General features: G+C 51.4%; 1 protein-coding gene across 1 annotated transcript; it reads left to right on the top strand.

Annotated features, from left to right (window-relative positions):
• SDC4 (syndecan 4) lies at positions 1-20,111 on the top strand. Its single transcript, XM_025470205.3, has 5 exons — positions 1-135; positions 12,135-12,273; positions 13,551-13,597; positions 14,481-14,679; positions 18,045-20,111. Exons 1-5 carry the CDS (start codon positions 64-66, stop codon positions 18,194-18,196), a joined length of 609 nt encoding a protein of 202 aa, XP_025325990.1. The 5' UTR covers positions 1-63; the 3' UTR covers positions 18,197-20,111.
• Positions 20,112-25,323: the final 5,212 nt, after the last annotated feature.

Below are 25,323 nucleotides of genomic sequence, written 5' to 3'. Positions count from 1 at the left end.
ATAAGAGGGGCCGCACGCCCGCCGGGGCCACTCGCCTGCGCGCCCTCTGCGGACCGCGGTACCATGGCCTCCGCCCGCCTGCTCGCGCTGCTGCTGCTGCTGGTCGTGGGCACCCCCGCCGCCACCGCGGAGTCGGTAGGTGCCGGGGCATCCGGGGGGGGACGGGGGCGGCCCGCTGCCTCCTTTGTTCCTGGGGGCCTGAGATGGGGGGGGGGGCGCTCAGGGGGCCGCGCCGCCTCCAACTAGACGCCGGGGCTGGGGAAACTTTGCTGGAAACTTGGCTCCGGGGTGACGGGGAGGCTCCGGGCCGGGGCGGCTCCCCCGCGCGAACGTGCGCCCCAGCCTGTTGCTCTTCCCGCCTCCCCTGGCCTCGGCCCCGCCGCGCGCTCCAGGCTCGGACGTGACTAAGCCGGTGTCACCTCTTCTCCCCCCACACTGGCGCCCTTCCCTGGTGACCCCGGGGCAGGCTCTGAGTCGCGGACCCCCCTGCTCGCCGTCCGTGAGCGCCCGCAGCGGCTGCTCTAGAATCCGACCGGGCCTGGGGACGAGGGGGCTGGCGTGTGCTCGGAAGGGGGAGGGGGACGCTTGTGCGGGGCCTGTATCACACACCCGGGAGTGAGGAGCTGAGCCCTGACCACAGGTCCGGCCCCAGCACTACCCCTGGCTGGTGACAGGGCAAGGCCCTGCCCCCCTTCTGAGTGTCAGTTTCCCTATCTGCCCAGGGGATGGGCGAGCGCAGCAGGAGATGACCAGTGCTTCTTTAGGGTCCCTCCAAAGTTGAGACTCTGATCCTTCTAGGGCGGACGGGGAGGGGTGGTCTGGGCCCAGCGTTTCACCAAGAGTTGAACCTCTGCTTTCTTCGAGAATTCTGTTTATTTCTGCTGAACTGCGCTCGCTCGCTCGGGAAATCGGAGTACCCACCTGGAGTGGAGTAAAGGGGGTTGGGGGAGGGAAGGCTACAGTGAGCACCGAGAAACTCTTCTCACTCGCCCGCTGGTCTCTGTCCTAGTTTACAAAGCCCTAGGCCACCAGAAGCTCCATTCATCCCAGCGACCATCGGGGGAAGAGGGTGGCTTCCCCATCTGGGAAGTTGGGGGAGCAGGAATTGATGGGAGAGGCTATCTGTCCCCCCAAGAACCCCAGCCCTGTGCCCCCTTCATGCCTTAAGCCCACCTCCCCTTTTAGACAGAGGAAGTCTGTGGAGTTTTATCATTGTGGATTCCTTATGGGGCTCCTTTTTCTCTGCGCTTGCTTGGAGGAAAGTCCTTTCTGCCTGGCTGGCTTCTGTTGAGGAATGCATGAGACCCTGAGAATAACCTGCCAGCACAATTGAAGGCAAGCAGTGATGATAGCAAACATTATGGTGTGCCTTATGGTGTTCTGATAGCTTTCTAACGGCTGTTCTAACTAATGGCCTATCAACTAGATTTAATTCTGACAGCCTGGCTGTTTACCTTAAATTGGTCCTGAGGTTGAGGAGGTTAGCTAATTTATCCAAGGCCACACAGCTTAATATGGGGCTGAGGCATTCAAATTTAGCCAGCCAGGCTCCCAAGTTCCTGCTCTTATGATAAGCTGTGGTCTGATGCTTTCTGAGGGGCTGCCCTTGTGTCCCATCCTCAGGTAACTCAAGAGTTTAGAATCTGTTGAGATTTGGGGCTGGCCAGCCTCAAGAAATTCTGAGGTAGAAGGAAACGGGCCCAGGGTGAGGTGACGACTTCCCCAAACTATGGGCAACCTTATGGAAAAGTTAATGTCTGAGCCAGGACTCCAGCTCACACCCGCTGCTCCCTGGTGCAGTGCTCTAAACTAGACCCTGAGAGATGTGTTGGAGTCAAGCAGCTGGGGAGACATCCAAAGGAATGCATGTTGGCTCCTGTGGGTATCGTGGGGGGAAATAGAAAGCCCCAGGAGGTTAGGAGATCACTGCATGGGAGTCACATGGCAGTCCCGGGTGAGGGGCTGCTGAGTCTGCAGGTGCTTCAGGGTGAGGAGCAGACAGCTGTGTCCTGGGGGCAGTCGGAAGGATATGGTTTGGGGGAGGGCAGCTGTGTCAGCCCTACACATGGTGACCCATCATCAGCTAGGGAGAAGCTGGCCCTTGAGCAGCTGCTTCCGGAGAGAGGTATTGGTCTCCCTCATCCTGACCTCAGCACTCCCCTTCCTGAGGAATGTCACAGACCTTCCACCTCGAATTGGGTTACAGGGCTTCCCCTTTTGCCTCCCCTGTCCCCTTACTGCCAGGATTGTGGCCGGAAAAATCAGGCCTAGTCATAGTTGGGTAGATTTTTACAGGTGGAGGAAACAGGCCCACTGGAGAAGGGATTAGCTAATGGCAGTTATGATTTGTGGGGTGCTTTCCACATGCCGGGTCCGGTGCCCGGTCTGGTGCGTCTTATCCTCACAGAAAGCCCAGCATGTGGGGATTATATCATACCCACTTTCCGGATGAAGGATCTGAGGGTCCCCCTCCAGTAGTGCTAGTGAGGCCCTTCCCAAGTTTTGGGTGTAAGCCAAAGGCCTGCCTTCCCCTTGGGTGGTATCCTATCCCCACCACGAGGGCTTGGTGAAGTTTTGGGAAGGGAACCCAGTCTGAGCAACCAGTCTCTTCCCTGGCAGGGCTTGCTATCCCAAACCAGTTCTTCCTGTCTACCTGACTGCCTTCCTGCCACTCCTTCCCTAGCCAATTAAAGACAGCCTTGTTTTGGGAGCTGGACCCCCCCAGAAGTGTTGCCGCCCAGGGGCACAGCCTCCTGATGTGGCACCAGGCCCCGTGGGTTCTGGGGAGGTGTACTTTAGCTTAGAGAGGTTTCTGGTCTCCTTGAGAACTCTTTCCTTGAATGCACTGAGGTTGGATAGGGCAGGAGCATAGGGGGTCTGGGACCCCATGAGTGGCCAGTGAGAGCTCTTTGGAATTCTTAGAAGCCACAGAGAACCACCACGGAAGATATTTGGGGCCGTGGTTTAGAGGGTTCTGTGGGGTTGACATTACCCCATCTGTAAAATGCGGTTTGAAACAAATGACCTTGAGAGCCCTTCTCGGCTCAAGTATTCTATGAATAAATACCTATTCTTTGGAAGAGATTGTAGAAACCCCGGACATCTAAGGCATTGCCTCCCTTGAAGAGACTTAGTTTGTGAGAGAATTAGTAAATATATCCCACCAAAATCTGAGTCGTATGCCCACTCCCCATCCCCCAACCGGACCACACATACCACTTCCACCCACACACATCCCCTGGGGCAGGGGAGGGGGGAATTTCTGCTCTATTCATCTTCAGTGAAATACTTGTTCCTCAGTTAGTCCTCAGGAAATGTTTGTACGAATGAATAAACTCGTGCATGTAGCTTCATTCTAAAAGGTGCGTTGAAATTATTATCACTAATCTGAACGTCTTCCAGGGATACCGTGAAGTAGATTTTATTTTCTACGTGTTTATTTTTTAAAGATTTTATTTATTTATTCCTGAGAGACCTAGAGAGAGGCAGAGACATAGAGGCAGAGGCAGAAGGAGAAGCAGGCTCCTCGCAGGGAGCCTGATGCTGACTTGATTATCAATCCCAGAATCCTGGGATCACACCCTGAGCCCAAGGCAGGTGCTCAACCGCTGAGCCACCCAGGCGTCCCTATTATCTACATTTTTACAGGAAACTGATGCTCAGGGGAAGATAGTGGCTTGCCAAGGTCAGGACTAGGTCTCTCTGATAATACAAGGTGTCTGGTTTGAGCACCCTGAGAGGACATTCCAGATGAGGAAATCGGCTGGTTTTGAAGGCAGATACTTTGAGTTCTGCTTTTGACCTGCAGGGTGACCTTGAGTAAATGTACCCTATCTCTGGGTCTCAGTGTCCCCAACTCTATAATAAGCCCACCTTGAACTAAACCCCTCTGTGGATCCTGCCTGCCCTGAAAACACACCAATGGCGGGGAGGGGAGCTTTCTTGGCCCCTTTGGTAAAGATTCTAAACAAGAGGACAAGTTGGGGGGTGGGGTACAGGGAGGTGGAGACATTCAGCTCCTGCCATCCCCAGCTCCTGGAAACAGAGGGCATTTCCAAGGACTTGGAGTGCTGGGCCGTCTTGAATGAGGAGCTGGGAGAGCCAGGCTGGGCTTCCCGCCCCAGTTCCCTCTAGGGAGGAATTGGCTTCTAGTTGTTCTCAGCCTCCTGGATTGGTGGGTGTGATTTCCAAATGACCATTGAAAATTGGGGGAAGGGGCTGGACAGGGCCTGTGAGTCACTGGAGGAGAGCCGTGGCTGGCCTGAGTCACCCATTTCCTTTCAACCTCTTGGCCCGAAGGATGATTCTGGTGGGGGTGTTGGAATGGGCTCTATAGAGTTTTACCATGTCCTCTGAGACCCTATTAGAGATAGTATCTCAGCGTCCTGGACCTTGAGGGGGTGTACAGGGAATGCCAGCACTAGACGCCAGACCTTCTCAGTGCCTTGTCTGTGGGTGGGCTTTGACAGGGTGCGAATTCAGCCAGTCTTCAGAATTGGTCTTTGGGCCTGGGCAGAGCAGGTGTTGCTTTGTTTCCCTTAAAGCAGAACTGAAGCTGCCCCTGCTCTGAGCCCCCAGAGTCAAGCTGGTACAGTCCAGATATGGTTGAACCCCAGGAGTCTCTGATTTTTCTGATGCCCTCTCCTTGCTTCCTGGAACTGGCTGGAGAGCAGTGGAACATTGGTTTGGGACTTAGGCAGACCTAACTTGCAGAGGTGTGAAGTCTACCTCTAACTAGCTACATGGCTGTGGGCATGTCACCCAGCCCCCCAGCCTCTGCTTCCTGGGCATTGTGGGGAGGCTGGGAGGAGGTGACAAGCCTGCAGTAAAGTTCCCAGTGTGTGCCTGGGAGGAAGGCTGCATTCTTAGTGATAGTGATGCCAGCTGGTTCTGTACCATTGAAGATCCTACTCCGAGTCCCCCTGGAACACTCTCTTCCCTCCCCCCAACAGCTGCAAGGTGGAAAGGGAGGAGTCCAGGGTGGGGCGGATGGAGTTCAAATCTACTGTTTGTTTGTTTTAGAAGTGGACTGTTTGCTAATTATCAGATGGGTTTATATTTAAACAAGAACCAGTTCTCGGCAGCCCCACCCCTCCTGCTGGGATCTGTAGGAACCCCTTGCTGGGCAGCTTGTGTCCTGGAGGGTGATGGGGGGCTTGCTAAGGGTATTGTACCACCTGGACACCACACAGAACAGGGTCGCCCTCCTGCGTTGGAGGACAGAGTTTCTAGTCCTACGGAGGCTGAGTGAATTGCAAGCAGCTCTCTGGCCTTGGAGAGGGGGTGTGATGGTGGACAGGAAGGTACACAGTGTCTGAAAAGCCAGTTTTCAGTGTAAAGCACCCACAGAGGGAGGGGAAGGCCTGTGTCAACAGTTGGGGCCTGATTTAACCCTAGAAGTACTGGAAGCCTGACTTCTTGGGCTGGTTAGTTATTAATGCACTAGTGACCTTCAGGCACGTCCCTGCACCTGGCCAGGCCCTTTGGCCCTGTTTGCTGGAGGCAGGGTGACTAGAAGTGGGTAAGTTCCCAGCCAGACAAGCCTGAGTCACCACCTCAGCTCTGCTGCTCACCCAGGAACACGCAGTTAGTTAATAAGTCACTTTACCAGTGCATTCTCTGTAAAACACCTGTGTCATTCAAGGGTCATAGTCTGTGTTTGGCAAACTGGTAAAGTGCTGGTCCCATCTTAGTTTATTCTTAGCAGCTACACAAGGGTTCTTAACCTGCCCAGATATTGGCTTCAGGGGGGTGGTAGCTGTGTGCATGCTGAAAACGTAAACCGATAGTTCCACTTCTTGGGGTTTAGAACTTTTTATCCTTTCTAGAGGGCTCCCGGAGTCCCCAGGAGATACTCTGTGATTTCAACAGTTCTTCCCAGCTTTGGCCTTCTACAATCCTGCCTACCTATCCCTGCTTCTTGTCACCACCTCTGGGCTCCCAGTTACTCACCACCCTCACCCTCTGGCCAGTCCCTCCTACTCAGCACCCCCTTTAAGCTGCCTCTCCTCTCCCTGGCCCGTCCCTCCTCCCCCCTCAGGCCGGGCGGGAGCTCTGCTGCCCCAGTTTTCTCTGGCACAGTAGAGGAGGCTGTGGCTGGTCAGGTGACACCTGGGGTAATGGAAAGGGGAGGCAGGGAGAGGCTGGTATGTGTGGAAACAGTGACTTGGTGGAGCCTGCTGGTGGCGGCCAGGCCTGCAGGACTGGCTGTACCACTCGGACCTCAGGGCATGGGGGCAGGGATGACCCGTGGCCGGTCACAGGGAGCAGGGACACTCCTTCCCCGGGGGAAGACCGGCTGGGAGAGGTCTATGGGACAGACTGACCCGGGCTGGAGCCGTGGCTTCCCCACGTGTGGGAGGGATGCTGGGAAGGGGCAGGAAGCCAGCACCCAGGGCTGATCTAATCAGCCAAGACAAGGCTATCGGCTCTGCTCTTGAGAACACGGGAGGCTTGTTTACGGCCTGCCCTTAGATCCAGCAGGGACTTGGGATCTGCTGCCTAGATTACAAGCCCGAGCTTCAATGCACCTCTGTCTCTGCGGCCCTCAGGGAGCCAGCCCCCTCCTGGCTGTCTCCAGCGGTAATCGGAGCAGTGCCCAGCTTGGTTACCAGGCCCGAGACAGAGGGAGGCTTGTCTCTTTGAGAACAGTCTTTTACAGGTGGGCAGGCAGGCCCAGGGAGGAAGTCTCCATCACCTGCTGGCAGGGGGATGTCCAGAGCGGCAGAAGCTTCCACCCCACCCCCATTCCTAGCTGGCACCCCAGGATCCTGGAGCCCTTGCTGTGGAATGGGTTTCCCTGGGGGGTTGGTGAAAAGTTAGCTGCTGGCAGTGCCAGGCCTGGCTTCTCTCCTGAGTGATTGTGTTCAGAGTAACCCGACCCTGGAGTGGGCAGAGCTGACATTCGAACCCCCACCCCCACCCCCACCCCCAGACCTGGCTTAACCCTTCAGGTACCAGAGCACCAGATTTTGGATGGGTGTGTTTCTTTTTGACTTTTGGATTTTTTTTTTTTTTTTGTCCCCAAAACAAGTCAGGAAATACCCTGGGGATACAGGTCCTTGTGTAGAATGTCAGGTGTCTCTGGTCACTGCCATTTGCTCTTTTTGGAAAGATACAACTGAGTTTCCTCTGTCTCTGTCCTCTTCGAACAGGTGCTCCAAATTGGTGACCTTGGGCAGGTCTCTGGATCCTTTGTAATTTCAAGGGAGCTGATTGGTTGTTAAAGTCTCTGGTCTCAGAAGCAAAATAAATACCCTTTATAGGCATTAATTCAAGATTTGTGAAGCACATCCTTCCATCCACTGATCATCTTCTTTCTAGTAATGGAACTGCTTCTACAGCTTTTCCCAGGTCTCTCTGACCCTTTGAGCACTAATCCCTTTGGCCAGAAGGAAGGCAGGTGGGCATTAATAATAGCTGCTACTCATTGAGCACCTGCTGTGTACCAGGCCATATGCTGGGTCCCTTGCACACACTAATGCATTGCACTTAATCCTCATCATCCTGTAGGTTGCTCCTAGCTCTGGTTATCAAAAGAAAACTGAGGGTTCGAGATGTGATGCATACCCTGACTCTTGTAGTTAAGAAGTGGCCAGGCTGTGCTTTGCTTGTGGGTTACCACTCTACTGGCAGATCCTTCATTTCTGCCTGGGTATAGAGTTCTGATGGTGGCTTCCAGGTTTGCTCATTCTGGGGGATATCTGACCCTTCAGAAAGGGTCATGGAGGAAGATAGTGACTGTACCAGAGGCCCCTTCTGGGGATTTCCTGTCAGGACCAGTCTGGTGGGTTTAGTAGTTTGAACCCACTGTCCTTAACCCACACCTCCCTTCCCCCGCTGCCCCCATGCCCATGAATTTGGTTGTGAGGTTGTCCTTCTGGTCTCTCACCTCCTGAAAGAAAGGGCAAGTGTGTTCCTGACCCTACCTCTGCTGGGGAGGAGCCTGAGGGCAGGAGGGTTGGGGGTGAGTGGGAGTCTCTTTTCCTCCCCCCAGCTCACACTTAACCAAGCCTGAACTTCTCCCTGGTGCCCCAGCCAAGTTTTTGTTCTTTTGTTTAAGCAATATCACTTTCACCTTTGTTTGCTCCCTTGGTGGAGCCTGGCCTGGCAGTGTGGCGTTGGGGTGGATAGGGGACGCGTGGGTGGCAGTGAGAAAGCTGGTTGTGGCTAAGGCATGGTCTTGAGAAAGGTCTAGGTTCACAACCCAGCTCCGCTGCTTTCTAGTTGTGTCACTTTGGGTAAAATACTGCACGCCAGTTTCCTGCAAAATGGCTGGAGCGTGTTACAAGACGGTTGTGCCAGTAAAAATGAACTCATAGAGAGAAGAATCCAGCTCGGTGTCTGGCACGTAGTGGATGCTTGGGCTAGTCACCCCAGCCCCTATGCCTTTACTTGGTGACTAAAGCTATAGGACTTTGGGATAGGGTGGGTGACCTTTTCCTAGCTTCATGCCTATAGGGTAAGGACTGGATGTGGAATATGTCTGGAGTGACAGCTGAGGCCTGTGGGTTTGCAGAGACCTTTAGTTTTGCAGCCAAAATCCTTGAAGCGGGGAAGGAGGACAGCTCCAGCCTGAAGCCAGGAGCCCTAGGTTCTAAGTCTAGTTCTGCTGCCAACTGCTTTGGGTGACCTTGGCAAAGTCCCTTGTCTTTTAATCTGTTTGCTGGGTTATAAAATGAGACCGTTGGGCTTAGTAGCCTCGGATACCTTCTGTTGGCAAATGTTAGATCCTGTAGAACAGACAGCACCTATCCCTTCTTCTGTAGATAATCTGGGGAGGCATCCAGCATCTCAACTACCAGGTACCAACCCCAGGTGCCCACCAGCCCTGGGGCAAGCAGGATCTGTGGGATCCAGGCCCACTGATGCATTCAGCTGGTGATTTCTGTTATGGTCTGTGAGAAAGGGGACCTGAGGGCCCAGAGAAGGTGCCTGTGTGTGCACACGCACACATGAACACACAGTTCCGGGGCGGGGATGGGGTGAGTGGAGAACAGATGGAGTAGGCTCAGCCAGGAGCCGGGTGGAGTCCTCTCTGGTCAGAGCTGGGTCTGGCTGCTGGGTGGCCTGGTTCTTCAAATCTACCCCAGACTGAATGGGCCTTGTCTGCAAAGCGGGTGAGGCAAGGGAGGGCTGTTGGCATGCCCCCCACTCTCAGACACACAAAGGGATGTTTGCCCATGATCCCATGGAGCTTGGGCCTCTTTTGATGACCTGATCTTAAAGGGTTCCCACTTGGGAATTTACTTCTTGCCAAGAGTCGTGGGCAGAGAGGGGAAGAGAGGGTGCTTCTAAGTTGAAGAAGGATTTTCTTTCCTGTGTCCTCGCATGAGCACACCGCACAAAGCTTCTTCCAAGCCTCGTGACTTGCTGGAGGAGGGTACATTGGCTCCTCTAATGCTTGAGAACCCTGGAATAGGTGCTTGGCAGGGTCTACTTCTAGCCATGCCGCTGACCTCTGGTGCCCTGAGACAAGCTGTTTATCCTCTCCAGAATCCTCGTCTAGAAAGGAAAGGGGAGGGACCACCAGGCGACCCCTAAGAGGTCTGAAATGCAAGCAAATCTGGGTTTCAGCTTTGGTTTCCAGGCTGCCATACCTGCCTCCTCTCAGCCTCCGTTTAGCTATTGTAACGGGGGAGCTCGTAACTCTCAGCCAATCAGCATGCTAATCCCGTGGTTGTTTTGAAACACCCCTTAGCACTTGCACATAGTAAAAGAAAGGAAGGACGTGTAAACAACATTCCAGGGCTCCTGAGGGTGAGGGTTGGTGGGGAGGGTCTCTGCCTGAAGCCTGAAACTGTGCCTGAAGCCTGACACTGTGCCCCACCGTGGTGGGACCCCCAGCCCCCTGTCTTGAGGACTTGGAGCCATGACTCCCACAGCCAGTCTGGTCTCCCTGGCCAGGTCGACCAAGTGGCCATAGTACCATTTTTCTCTCCTGGGCTGGATTTGGCCTCCACTCCCCAGGGCTCCCTCCTAGCTGGGGTGATCAGGCACTCTACTTCTATGTGTGTCCGTGCAGGGGTTCATGTATATGTGGTTAAAGGCTCAGGTGACCCATGCCTGGATTCTAATCCAATGTGGCCACTTTCTGCCAGTATGACCTTGTGGCTGGGCAAGCCACTTAACCTTCCTGCAGCCCTGGTTCTACTTCTGCACAAGATCTATCAGGAGGACCTCCTTCATGCTAAGGGCTCAGGAGGTCCTGCTCTTTCAGATTTGGGGTCTGGGGAGGGGATCTGTGGCAGGGGGTGGGGGTAGGAGCGCAGGGACCTCGCCCTAGGGACAGTTTCGCAACCACCACTGAGAAGCCTTTCTCCCAGAGCTGCCAAACCAAAGCCACAGGCACGGGGCTGTGTGCGGGGGCTGGAATTCCAACACCAGCAGCTCAGCAGCTCCTGATTCCCGAGTCGTGAAGTCATCCCCAACCAGGGCTTAACCCCTTCTGGCTCCCCACCCCCATGTGTGGCAAGTGTTCTGTAAAGATTCTCCCATCCGGTCGAAGAGGGCTACGTGCCCACTGCCTTCCCCCTAGTCTGACCTTCCTCCCTTCCGAGAATCCAGCATATGCCCTCGCGGGGGTGGAAGAGGGCACAACAGTCAGGCTCTGCCCGCCTCTCCCCGGAAGCCAGTGGAGGAAGGAAGCCAGTGGAGGAAGTAACGGGAGGATCCTGGATGTCTCCTGCACAGTTACCTTGTCCTAGGAACAGATACTCCTTGAGCTCCCCCACTGTGTCCCTGGCAGTCTCAACCTGGTGAAAGACAGCCTGGGGCTCAGTCAGAAAAAGACACCTGGCCTCTCTACTCTGAGCTGCCTAACTCAGTTATGGGACCCTAGGCAGGTCACTGGCCTGTTCAGGGCCCAGAGTATCTCAAATTCTGTGAAAGAGAGGACAGGACCTCCCTGGCCTTTGTAGCTGGTCTTCTGGTGGTTCTAAGCAGAGCCCCTATCTCTTACAGTTAGGGGCTCTGAAAAGAACGGAGAATGTTTAGAGGAAGGGTGTGTACTGAACTTCATTGAAACCCTAACTCTTTTGGCAAATAGTAGGCACTTTCGCATTTGAGTTAATGTCGGGGGTGGGGGGGGGAGAGGATGAACTTTGCTCAGGGCTGCTGTTCTTTGGGAAGCCTTAGCCCCAAGCCTAAGAGGAAGAGTGATAGGCTGAATGTTTCCTACCCTTGTGAGTTCTGGTGGGGGGGGGGGCAGTTGGGGGTGGCGGGGTGGGGGGAGGACAGAGTAGCTGATGTACTATATAGGATCTTGGAAAAGTCTTTGCCTCCCTGGACCTTGATACTTTACCTTTGAAAGCTTATTGGTGGAAATGGGCTTAAGATTTTGCTGTGATATGATGGGCTGGGTCCCCATGGGGTAGGGATTGAGGACATTTGTGGGTGCTGGAGTGGATGGTCCATGAAGAACTGTGCCGCTCTGGTGCCTTGCCCTACCCAGGGCTGTTGCAGAACAGATTTGTGGGAGATGCTGGAAAGTTGAGTACAAGAGCGTGCTTATGTCCATGTGAGTCACCAGGTCTGTGCAGCTCCTGGCCTGAGGCTGCCTTGGGGTGTGGGTGAGACAGCCCTATCCGCCCCAGCCCAGTCTGAGTCAGCTGGGAAAGGTGTCCTGTTCTGAGCAAGACCAGCAGCCCTCTCCCTGCTGCTGGTCAATCAGCTATGACTTCATTTGCATCCTAGAACCCCCGGAGTGTCATACCCTCCAGCCCCTGTAGTTCTGCAGTCTGGCAGCTCTGTGCTGGATCCTCATTCTTCCACCTGCTACTCGTGTCAGAAGGAAATCCCCACTTCCCTCTGTTGCCTTTGGTGTTACGAACAGGGACTGACCCAGAGTAAATACTCCGAAAACGATACCAAGTAATATTTAATGTTCTGATTATTACTGACTTTATGATTTTTTATTAGCCTAGAATGGGAAAGAGATTTGCCTAAGGTCACACAGCAAATTAGGGACCAGGAGGGGTGCAGGACCTAGGTCTCCGGGTTCTGGCCTGAATACCTTCTAGCACACCAGCTTATCTTACTGAATCCCCACTTCACTGCCTTTTGGGTCTCAGAGTCTGTTGTAGAGCACCAGGGTGCTGTTGAGGGGGCTGATGTGACTCCTTTTTTCATCCTAGATCCGAGAGACCGAAGTCATCGACCCCCAAGACCTCCTAGAAGGACGATACTTTTCTGGAGCCCTCCCAGATGACGAGGATGTAGGGGGCCCCGGGCAGGAACCCGATGATTTTGAGCTGTCTGGCTCTGGAGATTTGGGTATGGAGGATGTGGTGGGTAGGCCTGGGATCATGGGGCTGGAGAGTAGTGAGCTTGCCTTGAGATTTGGGTTTTTGTGGGGACTTTCCTACAGTGCTCCTCCGGTCTCAATAAAGGGGAAACAAAAGTAACTATCAACCCTTTTCCAGCTCTGACTACCCTCCTTGGGCGAGTTATTTGTTGCTTTGAGTTCACTTGTCGCTCTAGGTTTACTGAGCACCACCAGCCTGGACCTGTCTGCCCATGGCTGGGGGCCTGAGAAGGGGGTGCTAGAAAGAACTGTTAGTGTTTTCTTCCTATGCAAAGGAAAGGGACCAGCTCAAAAGTCTGCGAGCATGTGTGGGCAGAGGTATGGGGGAAGGTGCCCAGGCTTCCGGGGGCTGGACCAGGAGCCAGGGCTGTTCATGGTCATCTGTGACTCCCTGGCTGCTGGGCCAGACACAGCTGCTGAGAGGCATCCCTCCTCTATGTAGAATGGTGTGACAATTGGAAGTTTGAGCTTTGGAGTCACATAGGCTTGAGTTCCTACTGCTTCTCTGTGACCTCTAAGCCTGGGTTTCTAAATCTGCAAAATAGAAAAATCAGCCTTTTGGGGATTGGACTGAGTTAAAGCTCTCTTGGCACATACCAAGCACTCAGGACTTATTTATTTATTTAAAGATTTTATTTATTTATTCATGAGAAACACAGAGAGAGAGGCGGAGACACAGGCAGAGGGAGAAGCAGGCTCCCTGCGGGCAGCCTGATGTGGGACTTTATCCCAGGACTCTGGGATCACGACCTGAGCCAAAGACAGACGCTCAACCACAGAGCCACCCAGGCATCCTCAGGACATATTTTAATGTTGCAATTCCTACTATTTAGTAGTACAATCTAGAGTCTTCTTGAAGGAATCCCCTGGGGATCTTGTGAAAATGCAGACACTGATTCAGTGAGCCCTGAGATTCTGCATTTCTCACCCGCTCCCAGGTGATGCTGTTGGCCCCTGGATCCCTAATTACAGAGCAAGGGTTTGGAGCTGACAAAGCATCAGCTCAGCTACCTACCTGCTCAGCATTCTTGTGAAAGAGCCAGGGAGGCCAGTCTTTGGGGCTCCATTTGACAGATGAGGTGACTCAAGCTGGGGTGGGAATGGTCACTTGCTGTACAGTGAGCGTTTGAGGGCTGGTGTAAGTTGGGACTCCCCCCAACCCCCTCAAGCCATGGCTGAAGAAGGAGGAGGTTCTTTATCTAAAGATACGTGACTTCACACTCACACAGCCTTTCTGACCTTCCAGATGACTCAGAGCACCGCCAGACCTTCCCTGAAGTAATCCAGCCCCTGGTGAGTAGTTATGTGCTTTTGCCTCTCCCCACTTGTTCCTCTTTGACACCTGTTGAGAGGGACCCATAAGTGAGGGTCTGACCTCTCACTCTGTAGGAAAGCTTTTATTTGTGGCCCTGGCTCCTTAGAGGCAGGCACAGCTGTGGGTCGTGGCTAGGCCATCCTTCCTGCAGGGATAATCACTGTCAACACTTAGAGGTGTTTCCAGCCCCTTTACTGTGCGTTTCTAGGTATTTCCCAACGTTAGTATCAAATTGTATATGCAGTTTTCTGTGCTGCATTTTTCACTTGAAAGTGGTCATGAGTTTATTATATGAATTTATTTCCTCACATAATTAAGTGTGCTTCCTACTCATTTTTATAGGCCACATAATCATAGTTCACAACTTTTCCCTTACTGATGGAAAAGTTAGTTGTATATGATTTTTTGATATTCTAAAATTATAACACTACAGCAAGCATCTTTCACTCAAATGTCTGATTAGCTCCTTGGGATAGAATCCCAGGGACAAAGTTCCTGCCTTAAAGGACCAGCGATTTCTACAGTTTTGCCAGACTGCCCCCCTCCCCCTGCCTCCCCCCTCAGCAGGGGTGGTTATTCTCAAATACCCACTACCAGCAGTGAGTAGAAACACCTGCTTCCCTGTCCCCTTGGTCACATTATTCATTCCCCATTTGGGAGTCTATTAGAAAGGTTGAGGGTAAGCATTTGATGGCATAATTGATGAGAAGTTGGTGCTGCTTTGTGCTCCAGGACCACATGGTTCAGCCAGCAAGATGGCAAAAGCAGACTCCCTCCCTGGCTGAATGTTTCCATCCCCTGCCCTGGGTTTGTCCCCAAACCATGCTGAGTGTTGATCTCTCTTCCTTCCATCCCATCCAGGTGCCTCTAGATAATCATATCCCTGAGAAGGCAGGGCCTGGGAGCTGGGTCCCCACCGAACCCAAGGAATTGGAGGAGAACGAGGTCATCCCCAAAAGGATCTCACCCTTTGAAGGGGATGAGGATGTATCTAACAAGGTGTCCATGTCCAGCACTGCTCAGGGCGGCAACATCTTTGAGAGGACAGAGGTTCTGGCAGGTAAGGTCCTCACCAGATACTTCAAAGGGGGAGAGGACTCAGAGGAACGTAGTGCTGCAGACACAGGATGCCTCGGGCCCACTGGGCTCCTTGGTACCCTTCCTGCCCTCTGCAGGGTGCCCTGGCCCCCAAGGACTATACCTCCCTAGGGGCTGGCTCTGACTGGGGGAGGGAGAGGAAGAATTGCATATCAAGGCTTATAAAGAACAGCCTGTGTGTCTGTCACTTGCCTTAAGTCCCTTTGTGTTGTTTTTGAAACATTTGCATAGGCCTGGGGTTGGTATCTAGGGAGTTAATTATTAAACATCAATTTCCCCTGAAAGTCCAGAGAGTCCTCTGGATTGGGCTGGGGCTCCCCTTCCCCTTCCCTCTGCTCTATTACTTGATAGCCTTGTGACCTTCCTTGGCTGAGCAGCTTTTTCCAACCTCCGTTGAGGAGGTGAGTCTCAGTTTCCTCCTCTGTAAATGGGTACAACGCTACCCCTTGGGTTGGTGTCATAACTCCATGAAAATTAGAATCTGAAGTAATTTGGCAAGCTGTAAAGCGCTCTTCTGATTTGTTGGTATAATCTGTCATTGAGTCTTCATTGACTTTTCATTTAAGGTGGCATACCAGAAATCTTCATATGGCAAATGAAGGCACTGTGAGGCCTAGAGAGGGGTTTGGTGCTTAGCCTGATGCAAGAACCATAGGTTCTTGACTGGGGGCAGCAGGTGGGAGCAGGGGGTGCTATCATGGTGGAAGCCCTGTGCTGGGGTGGGGCTTCAGGTGTGGCCTTCAGTGGATGTGGTGACTGACACTCCCCCTCTCCTTCCCTGACAGCTTCAGGGTCTCCAAAGCTGGGGATGGGTTGTCAGAGGGAACTCTCTTTTCTGGCCAAGGTTTATAGGCCAAGGGTCTATCTGCATGAACCAGCCTGGTGAGGGGGTACTTGGTGTTCTTTCTACTTTTCCTTGGCTGCAATGTAGGAAGGGTAGGGGATGCTGTTGGAACTCAGGAGGCCCTTAGAGACCTTTTAGTCACCTAAGCTTCAAAATATTTAGTAAAACATCCCCCATCTTTTTTCAACCACTTTTAGCTGAGATATGTGGGATTAGCACAAGGCTTTGCTTTCACCAACTAAGGGTTGTGCTGTTTTTTATTTTATTTTATTTTATTTTATTTTATTTTATTTTATTTCATTTATTTATTTTATTTTATTTTTTTAAAGATTTTATTTATTCATGAGAGACACAGAGAGAGGCAGAGATATAGGCAGAGGGAGAAGCAGGCTCCCTGTGGGGAGCCTGATATGGGACTCAATCCCAGGACCCCAGGATCATGACCTGAGCCAAAGGCAGACACTCAACCACTGAGCCACCCAGGTGCCCAGGTTCTGCTGCTTTTATTTATTTTTATTTTTTAAAAGTTTTTATTTATTTATTCATGAGAGATACAGGGAGAGAGAGAGAGGCAGAGACACAGGCAGAGGGAGAAGCAGGTTCCATGCAGGGAGCCCAACATGGGACTCAATCTTGGGTCCCCAGGATCATGCCCTGGGCTGAAGGCGGCACTAAACCACTGAGCCACCTGGGCTGCCCGGTTCTGCTGCTTCTAAAGAAAAATTTAAAAACCACTGATCTAGTCCAAGCAAGTGTGTCTTGTAAATGGGGAAACCACAGCTTGGGTCACGTAGCAAGAGACAGAACCAAAGCCAGGCCATCTCTTAAATCTTCAGGTTGAGAATCATACATGCATAAGATCTTGATGTGGGAAGTTAATGTTGTTGCATTAGTTGAGGTGGGACTCTGTTCCAGCAGCATCTAAATGGCACCTGGAAGTTTCTCAAGTGCTTGCTAGGTGCCATCTCATCCATGTGCCCCCTCACTGAGTCTCCACAACCCTATCAGACACATATGGTTATCTGTACTCTTACAGATAAGGAAACTGAGGCTCAGAGAAACCAAATCACTTATGCAGAGTCCTCAAACTAGGCAGTGGTAGCCCTGGCATTTGAACCTTTAGCACAGTCCCTTTTGAACCTGTCCTTTAACCTTAACATAGTGGAGAGTCCCAGCACAGACCAAGGTCCTGAGAGAGGATCTGGAGGGGTATCAGGGAAAGGTGATAAAAACAGTAGCAGAGTTGATACCTCATTCCATGTGCATTTTCTGTATTTCCTGGGGTCACTTTGTGGCTGCTTTTTCTTAGAGTTTTAGCCAAGAAAGAACCTCACTGGGCTCCTCTGTGCCATTCTGCCCCCATTCTGTGCATAGATGTGGAGTGTGGGCAGGGATGGAAAATTAATCTTCTTAGCGCTAGTAAGACCGAATTAGGGGACTCAGTCTGCCACAGCAAGGATTCTGTGAGATATCCCTGCCCCCTCAACAAACAGGAATGAGCCCTTCAGGCGGGCCCGGCATAATGCAGAACAGCTGCTCACCTGAGGTTAGCAGTGCACCTCTGCCTGACGCTAGCAGGTAACCTTGGGCAGTGCTTCTTTCTGAGCTGAACTGTAATCCTTAGGACAGATGAGTGAGAAAGTTACTATTGCTTTCGTTTTGCAATGAGAGAGATGAAGGAACTTGCCTCATCACACAGCCAGTGATGAGTAATGGGAGTGGGTCCTAGGCCTTAGCCACCGAGCTGCAAACGTAGGAGTGTAAACCACAGTATGTAATTGTCTCTGACATAGTAGCATGGCAGTGTTAGCACGTCCAAGCTGTGTTCGGTAGTGTACACCTACGTGCATAGAGAACTTGTATACATGTCTGTAGAGTGTAGGCCCAGGGGCACCTGGACGGCTCAGTCGGTTAAGTGTCTGCCTTCAGCTTGGGTCATGATCTCAGGGTCTCAGGATCGAGCCCCACATCGGGCTCCCTGCTCAGTGGAGAGTCTGCTTCTCCCTCTGCCCCTCCCCCTGCCCCCGCTCTGTTCTCTTTCTCACTCACTCTCTGTCTCTCAAATAAATAAATATGATCTTTAAAAAAGCAAATAGAAGCGTAGGCCCGTGTAGGTGTGTGTGCACACAGAGCCCTCTAGACAGTGCGCTGTGCCAAGGCTGTGCTGTGAGTATGTCTAGGTGGATTTTTGCAGCCTGCAGGTTTGCTAGTCCCTGGCTGAGTGAGTTAGTGTTAAGCTGTTGCTGGGGCGGGCGCCTGGCTGTGGGCTCCAGCGGGGGTGGGTTGGAATGGTGGCTTTGCCACTCTAGCTCTGTGGTCTTCGGTGACTTAAGGTGAACCCAGTCTGGTTAATGAGGTCATGCGTAGGACAGGCAACAGCAAGGGGAGGGAGATCTGGTTGTAAGAGAGCTGACTGGGGAGTGGGGGAAGCGGCAGCGTACCCAAGGCCCTAACCCACAGCTCTCCCTGTTCTTCCCCTGCAGCTCTGATCGTGGGTGGCGGCGTGGGCATCCTCTTTGCCATTTTCCTGGTCCTGCTGCTGGTATACCGCATGAAGAAGAAGGATGAAGGCACCTATGACCTGGGCAAGAAACCCATCTACAAAAAAGCCCCCACCAACGAGTTCTATGCCTGAAGCACCCGCCTGGGTACTGGCTTAGGCCTCCTCGGGGAGGGAAGCCGAAGGATTTTGCAGGGTGGACGTTAGGGTCGGGGGAGGGCCACCTAATACTGACCTGTCGGCATCTCCAGCTCTAATTATGTTTCCAGTGTCAGATGAGACCTCATCTTCTGTTCCTGCCTGCCTCTTCTTGATTCTCTGGGCCTCGATTGTCCCGGCAGAAAAATGGGGTTAACACTTGGCTTTGCTGAAGGCAGGTGTGGGATTGGATCATTTCTTAATCTCACACTTCACGTGTGGGCCCAGCGTACAGCCTATCCTGAACCTGCCTCCCCAGGGCCCCTCTGAAGCTGGTACAGGAGTCCTGCTGGAGCTCTGCCCCCCAGCAGCCTTTTCCCTCCCTTCTGTGAAAAGGAGCTGGGAGAAGGAACTAGAACCTTTCTGTACCTTGAGATGATGTGTCTGTCAGAGGGCACTTGTGGCCACACTACAGGAGTCTGTGGTATACCTTGAGCCATTCTCGGTTCTTCCAAGTGACTTTGGGAAATCAACCTTTTTTATTGGGGGGAGGGGTGGGCAGAAGAAGTGAAAGTTCATACTGAAATGGACTTGCAGAGTATTTGTAAATCTGCTTTCAGCGGGGTATTTTTTCTTAATGGTTCATTCCTTGGTGCAGAGCCTCTGCCTGGGCAAGAGTGTGCCGATGCCGAGATGTTCTCCTCTCTCTTGCACTTTCCACAGTACCTGCTAAGTTTGTATTTAATGGTTTTTTATTTTTGTTTCTCAAAAATGAGAGAAGAGACGGAGATATGATTTTTATTAATTTTTTTTTTACTATTTATAGCTTCAGACAGGGCCCTCTTCCCTCTTTTTCTTTAAATACCCTCCCCATTTTTTTTTTTTTTATACTTAACACACCCCTGCTCATGACCTTGGCCCTTTCTGAAGCTGCTTCCTCTGAGAAGTAGCTTTTGCTGAACCAGGCTTCTAGCAGATCCCAAAATATAATGTAGGGGATGGTGGGATATTTGTGTCTCTTTTCTTGTAATATATTGTTATTCTTTCTTGGTTCTAGAAAAATAGATAAATATATTTTTTCAGGAAATAGTGTGATATGTCCCATTTGAAGTTGGCTGGATGGTTGAGTGAGTGGATTTTTGTGTTGCTGAGTGGGTTTTTGCCTCCTCCCCCCTTCCCCATTCCTGGTGCCTTCTCCTGATTGGGCTGGAATAATTGAGGGTAGTTAGTTCTACCTTCGTTCTAGCTTCTGCTTTGATCCCAGCTGGTGTTCCTTTGTTTGTTTTCTCCAAATTTACGAGAAAATTGGACAGCTGTTCTATCCATTATGGTGACCACTAGCCACATATGGTTATTCAAATCAATTAAAATTACATAAAGTTATAAATTCATTCCTCATTTACACTAACCAAGTGCTCATTTGCCATAAATGGCTCGTGGCTGCTATACGGAACACACAGATGGAGACCATGTCCACCTGTTGAGCCTCAGTGCTAGAGAACTAAACTGGCTTAACAGGTCCCAGCCCCAGCCTTGCTGGGGTGACCTTTGTCTCCCAGGGTGAAGGGGGCATGAGGGAGGGCTGATGGGGGCTCTGGCTCTGGAGCTTGTTATCTGTGACCCTCCCTGTCCACAAAGTAGAGGCCTGGGGCTTAGCCTGGGAAGTCTGCATCTTCTCCTGACCCCACTGGCTGGGGTACAGGGGAGTCACCCTTGCCCTTTGCACCTTTCACCACCACAACCCAGGGTCCCAGCTGGCTGGGTCCTCTGCACCGCCCCACCTCCCCCACCCATGTCCTTTCCTTCTGGTTATGTTGGGAGTGAGCACCTCTTCTTGTAGCCACTTCACACTGTTGTCTGTTACTTAATTTTTTTTTTTTTAATAAGAAGATAATAAAACCTGTACTTTCTAGATGGCCTGTCTCTGTCATTTTTTTTCCTTGTCATTTTAAAGTGTGTGAGAAGTCATCCTTTCTGGGCTGTATAGTATAACCATTGAGATCGGTGGGGCCTGAGAGGACTGCTTGACCAAATGCCCTTAGGGGTGCCAGACACAGGAGGCAGAGCTGTGAGAAGCCAAGAAAGGATCTAGGAAGAGAGTCAGAACATGTACACGGACGCCTGTAGGCATGTTGCACTTGCCTTGGTATTTAATTTAGATGGCACTTTGTTAAAAAAAAAAAAAACACAAAAAACCCTGGGTTAGGCGCTAACTATAGACATGATGTTTGGGGGAAAAAAAAAAGAAAGAAATGATGTTTGGGGCACATGGGTGGCTCAGTGGTTAAGCATCTGCCTTTGGCTCAGGTCGTGATCCCGCATCAGGCTCCCCACAAGGAGCTTGCTGCTTCTTCTGCCTATGTCTCTGCCTCTCTCTGTGTCTCTCAAGAATAAATAAAATATTTTTAAAAAGGAGGATGCTCCCCATATAAATCCAGATTCCCCACTTCTTTCGGGAAAAATTCAAGATATGGCTACTCTCTGGCTGCATGGCTACAGTTGGAAGTTGCTGACCGGCAAGATCCTGTCAACGTAGCATCTCTGTCCACCTTCTGTCCCTTATGTCACCTGCTTGGCTGCTGCAGGCATTGCTATAGTTGGGTCTGGGCAAACCCCTCTGATGCCTCTCTTGATACTGGTAAGAGATTTTTTACCAAGGGGGAAGCCTGCACTTAGCTTGTCTGCAGAGTTAAACCTTGATTCCTAGGCCTTGGGCTTTGGTGGTCTAACCTCAGTGTCATGCCGCCCAGTGCCTGGCCGGGGTCCGTGGAAGGATACTGAGGAACTGGTAGTAGTAGAAGCAAACCCTCCTGTCACCTGCATGTGCCAGGACCCATTCTCTGCTTCACAACAGAACTCAGTTTATCGGCACAATAATTGCACCGACTAGGTGCTGTTAGGGTCCCCATTAGATAGGTGGGGACACTGCAGCTAAGAGGTGACATAACTTGTCCGAAGTGACACAGTTTACCAATGGTAGAGGTGGGGTTGGAACCCAGGCATTTGAGCTCAGAAATCTACCCACCACCATACTTCCCATCAGAGGGTTGATGTGGCCCGAGGCCCCCTCACCAAGGCTGCTTGGGACCTGTGTACCCCACTCTGAAGCAGTGAGTCTGGTCCCAAGTCCCGCCCAAGCCCCACGCCACACCTTGGTTTCCTGAGCCCCGTGAGACTTGAGGGCATCTCTGTTCCTCACAACCTGGTTCTTGCAGACAGACCTCACCTCCGTTAGACTTCTGCTGTCCAGCACAGCAGCTATTTGTCATGTGGCTATTTCAATTTAATGTTTTAAAAATGAGCTAGCCGCATCTCAAATGATCAGTAGCCACATACAGCTGCCAGCTGCTCTGGGACAGTGCAGACAGATGGAGAACATTTCCATTGTCTCAGAAATTTCTGTTAGGTCCATGGCAGGTGATGGGAGACTGGGGCTCACGACCTTGGGACTTGGATTTCAGCTTTTCCCAGCGGTTACCTCATTACCAACGGCCTACAGGGAGGTAGGTGAGAGCCCAGTAGGCAATAAGTGCTCAATAAAAGGCACTTCATCGTCATCATCAGTGCCATCTTTTGGGATAGGTATTAGCTCCAGAAGGCCCCTTTATTACCCATCGCTATGCAAAGTTACCCCCCAATTTAGGGTCTTATGACCACTATCTCAGAGTTTCTGGAGATCAGGAATTTGGGAGCAGCTGAGCCAGGGGGCTCTGGGATCTCATAAAGTCGTAATCAAAATGTTGACCAGTGGCTGGGCTAGAAGATCCACTTCCGAGGTGGTTCACTTACATGCCTGGCAAGTTGGTGCAGGCTGATGACAGGAGGCCCCAGGTCCTTGCTTGCCATGGGACCCCTCAGGGCTGATTTTATGTCCTCATTACACAGCCACCAGCTTTTCCCAGAGAGTGATCCAAGACAGCCAGGTGGAAGTTACAATGCCTTTTATGGCCAAACCTCAAGTCACACACTGTCACTTCCACAAAATATCCTATTGGTACACAGGTCAGCCCCATTCATCATGAAAGGAGACCACAGGAGGGCAGGAATGCCTTCAGGAGGCAAGACCCATTAGATACCATCTTAGTAGACCAGGCTATATATAGCCTGGTTGCTGGTCAACTATGGACAGGGCTTAATTTACCTAGAGCACTAACTCTGAGTGCAACTTGGTATAGTATTTTTTTCTGAGAATTGGGCACAGGATGCAAAGTGGATTTTAGACAATAATGAGCAATTTTGTTCACAATCTTGCCATTTCTCTGAAGCAGGAGAAGCGTGGACCCCTGTGTTGGGCAATGGGGAGGCCTATAGGCCAAATAGATTCCCTGTTGTCAGTAATCTGCTGTGTAGTTTTGGGGGGGTGGGATAGTCAGAATTCTAAGATGACCCCCAAGATTTCTGCCCCTTGTTGTAGACACCTGTATATCCCTTCCCTTTGAATATGGGCGGGACCTATAAATATGATGGATGCCACTTCTATGATTAGGTATATTAGACAGGAAAGGCGAAAGGGTTTTGTAGATGTAACTGAGGTCCCAAACTAGTTGATTTTTGAGTTAGTGAAAAGGGAGATTACCCAGGGTGGGCCAAGCTTAATCAGTTAAAAGCACTAACAAGAGGGTTTGGAATCTTCCTGGTAAGAAGAGAGGTGCTCTCCTGTTGGCCTTGAAGAAGCAAGCTTCCACGAGTTCTACAGCTACAAGGACATAAATTTTGCCAACAACTGTGAGCTTGGAATGGGACCCTTTCCCTCAGACAGACTGCCGTGCCACCCCTGGCTTGCACCTTGATTACGGCTGTGGGAGGCCCTTAGCAGAAGAAGACCCAGCAAAGCTGTGCTGGACTCCTGATCCATGGAAACCATGAGACAAGAAACTGGTGTTATTTTAACCTGCTCTGTTTCTGGTAGTTTGTGACAAAACATAGAAAACGAATACAGGAAGGTCACTTGCCTCCTGCAGATCATCAGTTTCCCCATCCATGATATGGAGGGGAGCGCAATATCGTGGGCTTGGCTGATTTTGCCCTGATGTATATATATCAGCCAAGCCCAGGACACCCCTCGCCTTGCTAAGGCGCTGATGGGCACACCTTCAGACACCAGCCCGGGTTGCAGAGGAGGATGTTTTGAACCAGATGGGGGCTTGTGGGATGAGCTCTGCAGAGTGGGCTCCCCTTTGGCACTCTGTCATCCAGGTGAATCCATAAAGAACTTGGTCACAAGTCTCTGTCTTCCCCTAGGCCTTGCCTGCCTCTAGGGCTAGCAGCCAGCTGGGGCAGGTGTTTACCACTTAAAGGCATTATTGTGTCACTCCTGCCCCCCCTGACTTTGCCCCCTGGGGTTGGGAAGAGAGCCGAGCCTGACTGGAGGGCCTTTTTTTTTTTTTTTTTTTTTTTTGGTGAGTATGGTCAGGGATGACTCTTACAGACCTTAGTGGATGCTATCTTATTGGTTTTATTCCCCTTAAAGCTATTTCCTCCCTCCTTCGTCTTCACGGTCTGTGCCCTCAAGTCTACAAACTTGCCCTGGGGAGGAGGGTGTCTGAGAATTCTATCCACACTGCAGTTATAACAATTTCTCTTTGAGGAAACCCCACTTAAAAGAAACAGAAGAGAAACCCAAAGGTCAAAGCTTAAGCCTGTAGAAGAGCTTGTTTATGGTGGAACCTCAGGCAACGTGAGAGCTGGTAGGCTTGGAGATTTTAGAACAGAGATTTTGACTTTATTGGCACTCTGAGAACCCGAGTCCCAGACTTAGCATGAGGAACATAGGACTTAAATTAGGATTTAAACTCAACCTGCTCTTGGAGCTTCGTGGGCCCTTTCTCTGAGCCTGTTTCCCTGTCTGTCAAATGACGAGGAAATATAGACTAGAGCAGTGACTCTCAACCCTGGGGTTCTGATCCTGACAGTGTGAAAATATTAAGATTGTCTTTTAAAACTTAACGATTCTTTTAACAACGAACACTTGAAAACTTAACTCTTGGGCAGGAAACAGTGCCACCTGCTGGTTTCACTTTGCACCTGCAAATATCCAAATTGCCAGTGCAATGCTTGGCATTTGGCATTTATTGAGCCTCAAAGTTCAAACTATGCTAAGGCGCCCTCTAGTACACAGCCATGAGCCTCTTTCCCCATGAGCTCACAGTCTAGAGGGGTCAATCAACGTGTACATAAGGCCCTTTGATACAGGGTGGGTGGTGACGTGGTCCCAGTGAAGTTCTAGGGAACACAGGGTAGGACCAGAGCATGTGAATTGTGCACTCAAGGCTCTGTACTTAGAAGAGCCTGCCTTGACTTTATGATCTAGTGTCACTGTCTTGAAATTCTTAATATTTTTTTAAAAAGCACCATACATTTTTGTTTTCCTTCCTTCTTTCTTTTTTTTCCTATACCTTTTTGTTTTGCACTGGGCCCCATAAAGTATGTAGCTGGTTCTGCCCTGGGAAAATCTTGGAAGAGGTGACATTTGAGCTGGATTTGGAGAAGAGGGCAGTAGGTGGAGGGAGATGAAAGAAGGAAGCCTATTCTAGCACCGAAGGCAAGTGGAGAGGTGGAGTCCTTAGGCCTAGGAGGTGTGAGAGAAAGAGATAGAAGGTGGGTTGCTGCGAAGGCTGAAGAGGGTGGGGACTGCATGTCAGATGGATTCAGGTTGTGTGCTAGGAAGACCTCTAAGCACAGTACAGCTGCTGAAACTCAGAAGAGTTCCAGGGGTGGAGCCAGGGGTAGAGCTTTGAGGTCACAGACTTCTGTGTGGGTGCATAGGTGGGACTCAGGGCCCTGAGGTGCCCTGAGGGGAGTGCAGAAGGAGACAGAGCTGCATGGCTGGGCCTGGGCTTTCAGGCCAACCTAGGATCTTGGCTTCCAGGACTCCTGCCTTGTGAAGTGGCAGAGGAAGTCCTTGAGGGCAGGGCTGAGTGAGCCCTTGTGCCCCAATGCCCCGCATGGTATGCTGTGAAACTCATTCTCCTACAAGTGGCTTCCTGCTTCAACAGCCTCATGGGACTGTGAAAGCAAACTCTTGTGAGGTGGACACTCATGTAGGGGACATTTCCCATTCAACTTGTTCCCTGTATTCCTCAGCCAGGAGGAGCTCTCAGGGGCCATGAGGGCCCTTGAACAAG

The sequence above is a fragment of the Canis lupus genome, chromosome 24 (assembly GCF_003254725.2).
Source record: "Canis lupus dingo isolate Sandy chromosome 24, ASM325472v2, whole genome shotgun sequence".
Classification (NCBI taxonomy): domain Eukaryota; kingdom Metazoa; phylum Chordata; class Mammalia; order Carnivora; family Canidae; genus Canis; species Canis lupus.
This window is presented reverse-complemented; position numbering and strand designations above follow the sequence as displayed.